The sequence below is a fragment of the Caloenas nicobarica genome, chromosome 17, assembly GCF_036013445.1.
Source record: "Caloenas nicobarica isolate bCalNic1 chromosome 17, bCalNic1.hap1, whole genome shotgun sequence".
In the NCBI taxonomy this organism is placed as follows: domain Eukaryota; kingdom Metazoa; phylum Chordata; class Aves; order Columbiformes; family Columbidae; genus Caloenas; species Caloenas nicobarica.
Window position 1 is genome coordinate 1223338 of NC_088261.1, and position 12752 is coordinate 1236089.

General features: G+C 49.1%; 1 protein-coding gene across 16 annotated transcripts in view; it reads left to right on the forward strand.

Annotated features, from left to right (window-relative positions):
- MSI2 (musashi RNA binding protein 2) overlaps window positions 1-12752 on the forward strand; it is a 202057-nt gene that overhangs the window by 173229 nt on the left and 16076 nt on the right. For 6 of the 16 annotated variants that reach the window (XM_065647368.1, XM_065647363.1, XM_065647362.1 and 3 more), the window contains exon 11: window positions 9633-9740. The exons of 2 other annotated variants lie outside the window; for them this stretch is intronic. In XM_065647368.1, coding sequence (XP_065503440.1) covers window positions 9633-9740 — 108 coding nt within the window. Of the gene's footprint in view, window positions 1-9632; window positions 9741-10975; window positions 11003-12752 lie in introns of all 16 variants that reach the window. 8 more of the 16 variants (XM_065647373.1, XM_065647366.1, XM_065647365.1 and 5 more) reach the window with 2 other exon arrangements.

The following is a 12752-nucleotide window of genomic DNA, read 5'->3' on the forward strand; positions in this document are numbered from 1 at the left end:
TTGCTGCTCTCTTAGCTTGCAGTTTTAATATTTTGGTTTGGACGCACCAAATAACCAGTACCAATGACAATTTAATAAACGAATAAAACAAGCATCACTCCAAGCGTGTGGCCCAGTGTTTGAAGAATCTACAGATGAACCGTTCTGTACAAGACGTGCTTAGAGCAAAAATTAAAACCCCAAAAGACAACAAAGCATTTGTCCCGCCGAGGAGGGACTCCGTGTTGCCGCTGCGGCATTCGCAGCACGGAGACTTAATTCCCTGCCGTGCCCAGGAGACACGGGCGGGTTTAAGCATCAAACCCAGAAGCAAATTAGAAATCCCTGTTGCCAACTCTCTAGCACTAAGTGCAGGAACCTGGTTCTGCTCTGTGGAAGTGGGAACTCGGGTGGCTCTGGTGGCCGTAGGGACGGCGCCATCGCTGTGTTTATCTCCGTTGTACTTTGTTCCATCGTTACCTGCATGGTTGGGGATCGTCCAAGTTACTTAGAAGCCTTCAGCTCAGGAATTTAGTTTGTTGTGGTTTGGTTTTGGTTTGTTTTGTTTTTCTTAATTAAGGCTTTGTTTGCTTGTGTGTTTGTTAAAGCTTATTAAAACCTTTGTATGTGGGGAAAGGTGGGAAAAACAAATATTTTCACGAACTTTTCAGAGCTCAGGGAAATACACTTGCTTATTAATAATGGTGCTCTGTAGTCAGCAAAGCCCAGGCTGGGTTGTGCTCCGGCAGTGCCTGGTGCTGGGAGAATGCAACACAAGCTCAGTTCTAAGTCTAAACTCATGTTTTTCATTATTATGAGAGCATTGAAAACAGTTGAAAAGTGGAGATGCTGCCTACGTATGGCTTCTTTACCCGCAGGGAGTAGTGAAGTTGGTATTGGTAAGAGTCAGCTCTGTAAAATACTCTTTTAAAGCACTGTTCCCCTAGTCTAAAACTTTTATAATGTTCAGTAACGGGAGCAAAGTTTGGTCATGATACTTTAATGATCAAACTTAAGAAAGGGTGAAATTGCTGGCAGCTGCAAAATAGGGGGAGGAAATACAAAGTCTATTTTAAATGGTCCCTTCAGTTAGTTAAGCCACGTATAACAATACGTTATATGAGGTGCGGAAGGGAGCTGGAAGAGTTTCTCACTCCTTTGTCTAACCCTTTCTTAACTGCTTAAACCTGCTCTAATCATCCCCGTGCCGCATGCTTTTGTTCACCTCAAACACATTGCCGCATCTGCATGGCGTACAGTGGCTTACCAAGTGCAACTGAAACCTGCTAGAACCACATTAACCACCACTCTCCAAACCTCTCCTTTCAGCCTCCATCAGCGAAAACAAAGGCTATAGACTGGACCTGGTTTAAGATTAAGGTTGGGTTTGTTTTGCTGGCAGAGGGCAGGCTGAGGAGGGACCGTTCGCACTGGAGGTGCCTCCCTGGAGTGAGGAGCAGCTGCAGCTGCAGACAGCAGGCTGAGAAATTAATATAGCAAAGCCCATACATTTCCAGGCAGAAGGTACTACTTCTTGTTCTGCTTAGGTGACAGCTTTTGTTTTGACACAGGAAAAATGGGATCTAGAGCTATTCCCTGAGACCAAGCAGAGCTTAAGCACCTTTGCCTCTTAGGCACATTTTTTTCTGAGGAGAGTTGCAATTTTAATGTTGCAGAGAATTGTGTAAAATTCCTTTTTCACCTCCCATTTCCCTCACCCGCTAAAATAATCTCAATATTAAATTTAAGGTGGGGTTTCCATGCTGATCTGAGTCAGTGCTCCAGCTTCCACCAATGTCAGCAGCAGAGAGTGGTCGGTAAAAATTCTGCCCGTCCCCCTTGTGCCCATCTCCTCTGTGCGAGCGGGATTCACTTAGGCCAGGGACCAAAACTGCCCAGGGCCTTCAGGAGGTTTTTCTCTACCGGTACCTTGAATAACTGCTTGAGCAGTAAGAACATCTTGAACATCGAACTTAACTGCTGCTTGTCCTGTTCTCAGCTGCTCACTGATCCATGCGTGGAGTTGGAGACCGGCTTTCAAACTTCAGGCCACTGCCCTGAAAATAAGTGATGGTAAAGGGATGGGGAGGAGAGAAAAGGAGGAAAACCCAAACCTACCAGTCTCTCGGGAGCTCTTTGCCTTTCGGGGAGATGCTGCAGCACCGGGGCTTCTGGGCGATGGTTCCTGCTGTAGGCAGACCACAGCTGCAGCAACTGGGAAGCGTAATGAGAATAATTATTCACAAGAGTAAAGAGACAACGCAAACACACACATCTGGAAGAAAACATGGATAACCCTATAGAAAGCAGAACGTGGGCTGGTAGTGCCAGTTGTGCTGTGCAGATTTCTCCATGGCCGAGTTAGCCCATGGCGAGGCTGCTCGTGCCTCGTCCTCTGTAAATACAGTTTTTAACTGTAATGCTGTTAGAAATTGGGAGCTGGGGCTTGCAAAGAACTTGAGGAGATTAGTCTTCTTAAAGCGCAAAAACATTCAAATGTGAATGTTTTTCAATCACATTCAGCAGTAGGACTTCAAGCTGATAATTACTCGCCTCCCAGCCCCCCGGGCGCAGCAGCAGTGGGATGTGGTGGCTGCAGTGATGCCCTAAAGGTTTCTGGGCTCAGCACCACAATCCACTGACCTTTCTATAATGTGGATTATGAAATGCCCGGTGGCAGATCCTCCAGCAAGGCAGCGGGAGGTTCCCCAGCCCCGCCAGTGACTTCCAAACCCGCAGGTTGTGGAGAATCTCCTACCCTCTGATAAACCTTGTCCTCTGATTCATTATCTTCTCTTTTACATAGTTTCCTCTTGTCTGCATTGAATTTTCCCAGCCTCAGCCTCCAGACATGAGTTCTTTTCATGCCTTTGTTCGCCATCACGGATCTGTCTTTTAATAATACTTATCCAGATAGTTTAGATCATTCATAAAAATTTAAGCGAGCGGTTTAACCAAATAGCTCATTTTCTTTACCAACAAAGCAACTGAAATGAGGCTTGAAGCAAATCAGTGCCACTTTGCTGAACTTTAAATCTCTGCCTTAACGCGGTTCCATCGAACCTGCCCTTGTTCATTCAGCAGCAGGTGACACAAACTCAGAGCTGCCGAGCTGGGTGGCAGCTTGTGCACAGGAATTCACAGCTATTCCACCCCCTGCAGCCATCGTTTCATTTATACTTACCTTGTTTATTAAAAATCAATAGTAAATGTTTGGCTTTGGGCTTTAAAATGAGAAATGCTTTCATCGGAGCGATCAACTTGGTGTTAAATTGAATTACTTGCTTTTAGGAAGCGATTTGGTTGAGATTCCCTTTCATCCACATCAGCTGCATTCACTTGAAGCTCATAATTCTCTGTGTTTCACCAGTTACTAAATTAGGGAGAATCCAAATTACATATTGGGTTTGAGTGTTGGACAGCGGGAGGTAGAGTTTTCATAGGACACATTTGAGAAGTATAGCGGATGCCTTGAAGCTGCCATAGAATAGAGGCAATTTTTAAGCAGAGTAAATAAATGAAATCAGCTACCAGCTTTTGCTTCTTGGTTTGGATTCTTTTGAATAAATAGTTTTTGTAGAATACACTGTTTGTCTTCGAGAAGTTTCCCAGTTTTCTATACGGTGAAATAACTGCAAAAGGGTTATTAGGCTTGAAACGACACAGAATGATAATTTGGAGACAAACTAGGCTTTGTCTCACTGATGCATAAAGTAATTACTGGGCAAAAGTGCATCATTCTCGTTTTTAAAACCGTGGCCTGAGAGTGGTAAACAGCTGAAAAATGGGTCGTTTACTGTACATAAAGTGGAAGCGCCAAATTTTAAATAAACTATATTTAGGGTTTGTTGTTTTGTTGAAATTCCAAAGCAGTAATGTTTGTTCGTAATAACATCCATCTGCAAACATGCCGCGGTGCGAAGCGCGGTGCGGGCGCGGTGCTGACGTGGAGAGCTCTCCTGCCCGCCTCGCCGCGCACCGGCCTTCGGAGCAGCAATAACACGGGGCTGCTCGCTGAGCTTTCCGTTATGCATGATGTGCTGGATCTCAAGTTCGCTGATTTCCTGACCTGGCGAAATAGATTTTAGTAAGCTTGATGTCACACAGCATATAAAGACAAAGGGAAACGCTTAATGGGGCTGAGCGGGCTTGGAGATGCTAGAAGTGTTAATAGAATTGATCAAAAGCTTAGGAAAGCAATTCCGCGTGCCGCTGGGGTCCCAGCCTGGTCCCTCCTGTTTGCTGCCGCACGGCCGGCGCTTCCCACTTGTGTAGAGACAAACTGGGGTCACTGGGGGGAACCACGAGACGTTTCAAGCGGGGCTCGTAGCTGCCTCTGCGTCCTGCGCGCTTTGGGAGAGCGTCAGTAGAGTCTTCAATCAAATCCCAAAGAGTTCGTTGCCACTAAACAATGTGTCCCGAATGATCTGGTTGAATCCTGATCTTTTCACCAGTTCTAGATAAAATTTTATTTCTCTGGCTGTGTATTCTTTAAATGTTGAGCATTGAGTTGTTAATCTAAAGCCTGAAATGGTTCTTTCTTCCTCGTTCTTGTTTTCTTATAGAAAGGGAGGGGGAGTCTGAGACAGAGAGGTCTGAAAGATGAAGGTTTTAAACTTAAAGGGATTGTTTGGGGATGGAGCTTTTCCTTGTGCATGCTCACCATTAAAGACTCCATGTTTGTCCAGTAAATGGGACCCACGCCTGCCTGCCTTCAAAAGCAAAAAAAAAAAAGCTACGGGGCTCTTCTGCTTCATGGTTTTGAGTCTCTGATACTTTTGAACTGAAGCCTAAAGATCCTACAAAGAGGATAACACTGCCTAATGGAAAGAATAATGCAAGCAAGAACCCATTTGAAATGACAGCTGTGAGCCTGGCGACGCTTTTCTGTGCTGATCAAAGCTGCTGGTAACGTTGTTTGAAAAGAGGATATCGGTTCCCCCCCTCTCCTTTTCCCCCTCAACCTGCAGATGATTTTATATTCCAGACTTGGTCCTTCTTTCCAGGGAGATGGAGTGACCCTCCTAACTGAGCGGTTCAGATCAGCGCGCTGGGCAGTGCCGCCAGCGTAAGAGGCAACGTGGTTTGGGGGCAAAATCCCCCCGGAGCGGGATTCCCCGGTGCGTGGGGCTCTGAACACCCGCACAGCGACACGGGGACGTTGCGGGATAGAGCTGCAGCATTCAGCTCTGCTGCCGAGGTGTGCAAACAAGCCAAACAATCCGCAAACACGCCAAACAATCCACAAACAGAAAGGATTTTGCTTGCTAGGCGCAGTTTTATGATGGTGTTTATTCTCCCATAATTCTGGTTATTTTCTGAAGTCATTTGCTGGAGTCAGATGTTGATTTGAGAATCTCAGCTCCTGTTTTTATTCTTGTTTTAAATCCATGTGCTTATTGCTAAAGTCTAAACATAAGACCTCGCGTGCCCCAAGTGCTTTAGCCATTAGAAGCAGAGAAAATTCTTTGTGTAATATTTTTTTATGCAAGAACTAATTTAGTGATCTTTGTGGCTTCTTTTAGGTTTGATTCCTGTTGTCTGGCTGTTTGTGGAGGACAGACCCTTGTGTTCCTTGGGGACACAAGACATTTGGGGTCCTCGGGGGCTGAACAGAGCAGAGCGGCCTGAAGCGGTCGATGATTCCTCAAAGCGAAAGCTGGGGCTGCGGCTCGTGTGGAGCAAAGGGCTGTCAAATGGTTCTTGCGGTTTTTCACTTGCTCCTGTTTGCCTTGCAACCACTAAATCCCGGGCTCCGGGTGTTCCCTGCTGGGCGATGCCGTTTCCACCCCTTCGTCCCCCTTCTCCCAAACTTCTTTCTGCCTTGGAGAAGGAGTTTCTTGCAGCCAGCCCTTGAGTACATCTGTGGCCTTAGGGCAATGCATTTAAAAGCAGATGTGTGCACCAGGCTGCTTCAGTATTTAAAGTGAAACTATTGATGCAGGAAGCAGAAAAATTTATCTGTGAAAAATTGAACTCCAAATACTGGCTTTGGCTCGTTCAGAGCAGTAAGAGAGCATGAAATTAGTGTGAATCCTCAGGGATTTCCTGGACAGCATGTGAGCCCATTGCAAAACATTTATTGTAAAATATCTTCTAATTGCAATGCCTAAAGTGGGCACTTTTGTCCTTTTGAACAGCTTTGGTATCTTGTTTTCTCTAGGCAATTATAAACCGTGGATACGCAAACAAGGACAGGGATGGTTTCAGCAGGAATCCGAGCGCCTTAAACAAACACAGTGAATGAATCGATCTCTCCCTCCACCCCTTTTGATTTTCCAGTTGACTTCCAAGAGCAGGGGCCGGCGGCAGAGTCCGGGCTGGGCTGGGCTGGGCTGTGGAGCACGCGGCGGGGTCCTGGCTGGGCTGGGCTGTGGAGCACGCGGCGGGGTCCTGGCTGGGCTGGGCTGTGGAGCACGCGGCGGGGTCCGGGCTGGGCTGGGCTGTGGAGCACGCTGCGGTCGACGCTCTGCTGCAGGCGCCCGTCGCTGGCACCGCTCGCCTCCAGCCGCCCGTCGCTGGCACCGCTCGCCTCCAGCCGCCGCTCAGGATGACCCCGGAGCGCTCCCGTCCCTTGGGCGCTGGCTGCGGGTGCAGAGCCCCCGCCGATTCCCCACGGCCCCCAGGGCCCCCGCAGCCGCTGCTCTGTCTCCAGAGGAGCCTGCGCTTCCCGGGCATCGCAAGGGGACAGCAGTGGCACCGGCACATCACACACTGGGCTCTTGGCCCCTGCTCGGCTCTCGGGGGTGTCCCCGCTGCCCCGTGCCGGGGTTCCCGTCGATCAGAGCGGGATGGGTCGTGTCCAGCTCTGCTGCTGCAGATACCTCAGCTCTCAAATGTTAATGAAATGCTGTGACAATGCAGGCAGAAGGGTAATAAAGTCGGAAGTTTCCTGCAGTACACAAAGCAGGTGCAGTATTAATTGAACTCTCACTGTAGTGCTGTTCTTTCAAGTCTTTGCTGGCATAGAAGTTTGTAAACAATGGGAGGGAATAACACAGTGTGAGCAAAGTGCTTGAATGACGGTGTAGGGTTTGTACGAGGGGCGTTACAGGGATTAGTGGGAGAGCTTGAGCAGAACGTGCCAGAGCCCGGCTGCACCCTTGGCTTTCTGAAATGTCTTCTCAAGTCATTTTGCTTCTTTCTGCCTCATTTTATCCCATCCGTGACGTGGGGACAGTGTTGGCTGCTGATCACTGCTGAGAGGTTTGTGGCAAACAACCACATAAGTACAAAAGTAAGTTAACAGGTTGTGAGACACCGCACAGCATTAACGTGCTCAGCAGCGTGATGACGGGGAAATTTGTTTTCAGCCGAACAAGCTGATTAATGCAGTGCCTGGCAAATATCATTGCAGTGTCGGGGATTGATTGCTTTCGGTACGTTGGATTGATTCAGGGATCCTCCAGTGATGGAGCCAGCCCGAGAGTCTGTATCGCTAAGCAGGTTTTTGCCAGTTGTGATAATCAGTCTCTGTTTCCATCTCCCGCTTCTGCAGCCACGGGGGCTGCCCGGCCGGCCGCAGCGTTCCGGGCAGAGCGCGAGCAGCCGATCACACTTGAGTTGTTTGGAGTGCCGTGTCACACAGACACTTTTATCTCAGAAGTGGGATAATAGCTTTCTTTGGGTGTGGAGGGATTAATTTTTCACACATCTGTCCACAGTGCACGCTGGAATGCAATAACAGATCCTTTGTTCAGGCTCTTTCTGTGGAGCGCCTTCTCCACCCTTGTTATTTCATTCTTCTTTTGCATGGCAAAACTTTTTGTCCCGCATTTCAAATACATACTGAGCATCCCTGGCAGTTGAACAAGAGAAACAAACTTTGCAGCCCTGTTATTTATGTTGCTTTCAGGGAATGCTTGGTGATTTGAAGGGTATTTGATTGGTTTTGGCAGAGGCATTTTGTTCTGTGGAAAATCCATGGCTCCTCTGATCCCTTACGGATGGTTTAGGGAGCCCCTGGAGCCTCCAGATGAGAGATTTGCTGGTGGCCAGCCGGCCCTGGCCGTGCCGTGGGGATGGTGCCGGCTCTGCTCCCGCCTGAGCCGCAGCGGGAGGGCTCGGGGCTGCTCTGAGCACGGCTCTGCATGAAAACCAAGCCCCAGAGCCTGAGCCCTTGTCCTGCCAGTGGTGTCCCTGCTGTTTGGAGATTGGTTTGACTCTAACACCGAGGTCTTCTCACTCCAGGATATCGCAGCTCCAGCCCTAAACCTGTGGGGTGGACCCGACCAGGGTCGATGGCTCCATCACCAGCCAGAAGGAATTTAGCGTTTGGGTATTTGGTTATAATATCCCCCGGTCTGGATGTGTCCTCCTGCATCCCACTCCTCAGAGGTTGTAGCAGTTCATCAACATAATAACACCAAACAGATTCACATGGGCACTGAGAACAGGACTTGCTGTGCGGCGCGCGGGGAGCAGCAGCAGACAGCAGCCTGGGGTAGCTGTGCATATGTTTACCTATACTATTTTTTCCCCCCAACAGCCCTATTACCATATTTAAATGCAAGTATGTCTTTTTTTAATTGATGTTTTAAGTAGCTTCAAGTCACTCTAGCCTAGTTCTCTGCTTCTTTGCCCCAGTAGATTATCTGTAGCTGAGATGATAGTGCTAGAGGTAGTGGGCTTGTAGTCTGCGGATTTCTCTGGGTCCCGCTCTCTCCGCTCCTCTAGCTCACTGTTCTCTTTTTCTGTCGCCTCAGTTGTTTTTCTGTGGTTCTTCAGCATTGCAAAGCAGCTGTGATCAAAGTCCTGGAGCCTCTCCAGGGGCAGGTCCCGTGGTGGGGACACCCGCGGCGCCAGGAGCGGTCAGAGCTCCCCAAAGACCAGGAACCTCCCAGGGTTTTGTTGACATTGCAGCAAGGGGCTTTGGGTTCTTGCTGATCACCTGGACCTTGCCCTTGCCCTCTTAAAATATGTATATTTTAAGTCAGAGCCCCTGGCAGATCTTTGGAATATTAATTAAGTAAAGAAACTAAATCTGCAATCTTGCTGGCAGCATTTCATTCATCTCTAAGTGCTCGATCCCCCTGTACCATGGTGTATGTCTTAGAGCTCCTTGATCTGCGGCTGTTTTGCTTTCAAAAGCTTTTTTCCTTTCTCTCTCTTCCTTTCTTTCTTTTCTTCCTTCCTTCCTTCCTTTCTTCCTTTCTTCTTTCTTCCTTTCTCTTTCTTTCTTTCTTTCTTTCTATTCCATTTTTTTCTGCTTGATCCCAGCAAATCTGTGATCTCGACATGAGGACCTCCTCATATTTTCCATTACTGCTCTGTCTGTAGATCAGCACGTTATTATCACTTGCAAATAAGCACAGAACAGAATTCCCTCGTTGTTTTGCAAAGCCGTTGGAGAGCGTGGAGGCGTAAGCTGAGTGCTGCGGGCTCTGCCGACGCTCTGTCCTCCCCGGCCCTCTGCTGCCGCGGCCAGGTGCCGTCAGGTGCCACCGCCGTCCTCTTCTGCCAAGGGGATTTGGGCCACCTTTGTGCCGGCAGCGGGCACCTGGCAAAGGCTCTTTCTAAAAACGGTGCCCGTTGGCGGCACGGAGAGCCGGGACGGCGCCCTCTGGAACCGCCGTGCCCTCAGCGGCCGCCCCGCAGGGACTCGCGGTACCCGCTGGCTTCGTTCTTCACCTTCTCCTTTTCTCCACGGCCAGGTTTTCCGGCAGCGGCTTATGGACCAGTAGCAGCGGCAGCCGTGGCGGCAGCAAGAGGATCAGGTAGGGGGGCCCGTGGAAGAGCAAACCCTCAGAGTGCAGGGTCAGGTAAAAGCTCTGTCGGTATTCTGTGTGGCTGCAGCTCTCCATCATTTCTCTGATTTTCCTCACGCTTATCCTGAGGACCTCAAAACAAATGGTCAAAAAAAAAAAAAAAAAAAAATTACTCATTCCCAAACCAAACCCAAACTACAAGCAGAGGCCACGGGGCCTGGAGCATCTTGCAGGGGATTGGTGTAAGAACTGCCAAAACCAGGGTAGTTATTTGATTTGTTTCTTTATTTATTCCTTTATTATGTTGGTTTCTTTGTTTCTTTGGTTTAAATTCGAGGTTATAAAGGACACCCTAAAAAAAAAAAATGAATTTGCATTTTTGAAGAAAAGCTTTGGTTTCTCACAGAAAGCTGGTGCCGGGTGCAGGCGGTGGCCGCAGGCGCTCCCGCCGGGCCCGGGGCCGCGCTTGCTCCTCTGCCAGCCCAGGGGTGGCCTGCGAGGGACGCCCCGTGGCGAGGGGACGTGTCCCCTTGGGGACAGTGTCTTCTGCCCGCGCGGGGCGAACCCCCTCAGCTTTCACGAGGAACGTCAAAGCTTTTCTTCCTCTGCTTCTGCAAACTTTTATTTTTTTCCCTTTAAGGGAAATAAATAAATCGTTGCCAATTGCCGTTATTACCTTAGGTTTAAAATTTAGCTAAACACGTGAATTAGGGCTTTGCTCAGGTGTGTAAGCGTTCAGCACGGCCATCAGTGAGCTGCTGGCTCGCGGCCCCGCGCGGGCCCGGCCGGGTCATGGCGGAGGTGCCGGAGCGGAGCCCGCGGCGCCGGCAGCGGCTCCCAGCTCACTCGTGGCCCAGGCCTGAAGTGGCGGTTTCTCGGTGGCTTCTCTGGCAGTGCCGGCGGGTTCGCCAGGCTCTTCCGAAAAGCCCCGACCAAACCGCTGCGTGAGGGGTTAGGAGGAGGGCGCAGGCCCAGGTGTGTCTCGAGTGCGAGCCTGAGGCCGTGGAGGCCAAAGAAAGACATCAGGAGAACTCCGTTCCATGCAAACTGGCACTGCTTGCAGGCTACAAAGGATTATCTGTACCAGTTTCATCTTGTGGCATGTAGAGAGCGCTTAAGGGGTGACTTGCCAGACTGGTTGTGGGGATTCCCCATCTCCCAGCTTCTCCTACTGCCCCTTCATGGAGGGGGAAAATCAAACAAACAAAAAAAAAAAGTTTGATTTTGCATATGATTTTTGGAAAACAGACCTCATTGCTTCTGCCTCTTCCTCATGTTTTGCCCTTCAGGTTTTGTTTTACGTGCAAACAGAGCTGGTGAGTTGCCCCTTAGCAAGGCACAGAGGGTTTGGCTGGATTAACATTGCTTCCCTGATTATTATTATTTTTTTTAATCGGAGTGCTTTTGGTGCCCATTACAACTGAACTGAGCATTGATCAATTCTGTGCCTGAAAATCATTTGTCTTTAATTTGAGTGGGTTTTGGTTTTTCTTTTGTTGGGTTTTCTGGTTTTGTTTTGGTTTGGTTTTTTTTTTCGTTTTTTTATTTGAACTTGCAATACAAAACTAAATCTAACCCTAAATTAACAACACCCTTTCTGGCAAGTTTAAAGAGCAGTATGGTGTTTGGAAATGTCTTTCAAGCCCCAAAATTGCCTGTGTGCACAAAACTGGCCAAACTGCAAAATTGAATCAAAAGAGCCCCCCCTTCCCAGCCCCGAGATCTCAAGGAGGAAGATGGGTTTGTCACCGGCCCGCCCCGACGGCCACTCGCGTTTCCAGCAAAACATGCTCTGGGAACAGTGGCGTTTTACGTAGAGTCATTTCCATCCAAAGACGGTTTTCGGAAGGGACATCTTGGGTTCGCCACTTCCATCCAGCAATGGTAGTGAATTGTATTCAGGAGCAGTAGAGTCCGATCCATCTTGCGATATAGTGTATGGGCCCGATTCATTGTAAGAAAAATGGTTGGGGTTTTTTTGATTCTTTTCAGTTGAGTTTTTCTTTTTCCTTTGCAAATTTGCACAGCCCTCCTTCACGTGTGCCCAATCCAAAAGCACAGGGCGCAGCACAGTTGGCCTTTACTGGCCCCTTCCTGCCAGTAAGTGGAGAAGAGCCCCGGTTCTGCGCTGCCTGCTCTTCCCTGCCCTTGCCCCTTCTTTTTCTGTTGCAGCGTGTGAGGACGCGGTCACCGCTTTACCTTGATAGATAAACAAGTTCTTTTATCTGTCACAGCAGCTCTCTCCTACAAGCAGCAGAAAGGGGCATTTCCCCCTACTCGTGCTCAGTGCCACTGGTAAATCCACGTCCAGCTTATCTGCTCACATGCCGGCAAGGTGAACGCAGCAACACTGCTCTTCATAAACCATGTGCCCAGTCGACATCCCAGCGGTGGGGCGAGCTGAGGTCCCTCGAGCACACATGCCAGCTGGGACTGTGCTGCCGAACCCTTCTGCCGGTTTTGAGAACCTCACCCATTCTTGTATTTTTTTAAATGAATTGGGACCTGAGCCACAGAAAATGAGCAAACTTAAAAGTCTCAATGCTGCAAACTCCTCCTAGACAACTTCACTATCAGTGTCACATTTCTTTTGAGTTCACCTTGCATATTTTACGCGTAAAACATTTTTGTTTTGTAAATGCTTTTTTCAAAATACAGTCATGGGGAGGCACATTTTTATCTTGCATTTGACATGGGAGGGATTCATTTGGCAGGAGAGGGAGACAAGGAAATTTCAGCAGAAGAGGGGTTTTGTTCCTTCCTCTGTGGTTCATTGACAAGTCTCAGATTTCTCCAGTTCCCAACCTGTTGCCACCAATTATTCCTCCATGAGGACTGGAGACAAAACCCATAAAGCCATCCGTAACCCAGCCCGATTCCCGCTGGAAGAGCCGCCGGTGCCGGCTGCGGCGCAGGCCCCCGGGCACGTTTTGGCGGCGTGCAGCGCGGCGAGGCCCCGGCACATCTGGATTTTGGGCACCAGTCCCGGCTCGCCTGTGCTGCCTTTGAGCCCCGACAACCCCTTACTGTACTTTATACTTGCCAGCTCTAACAAATCTCATAACG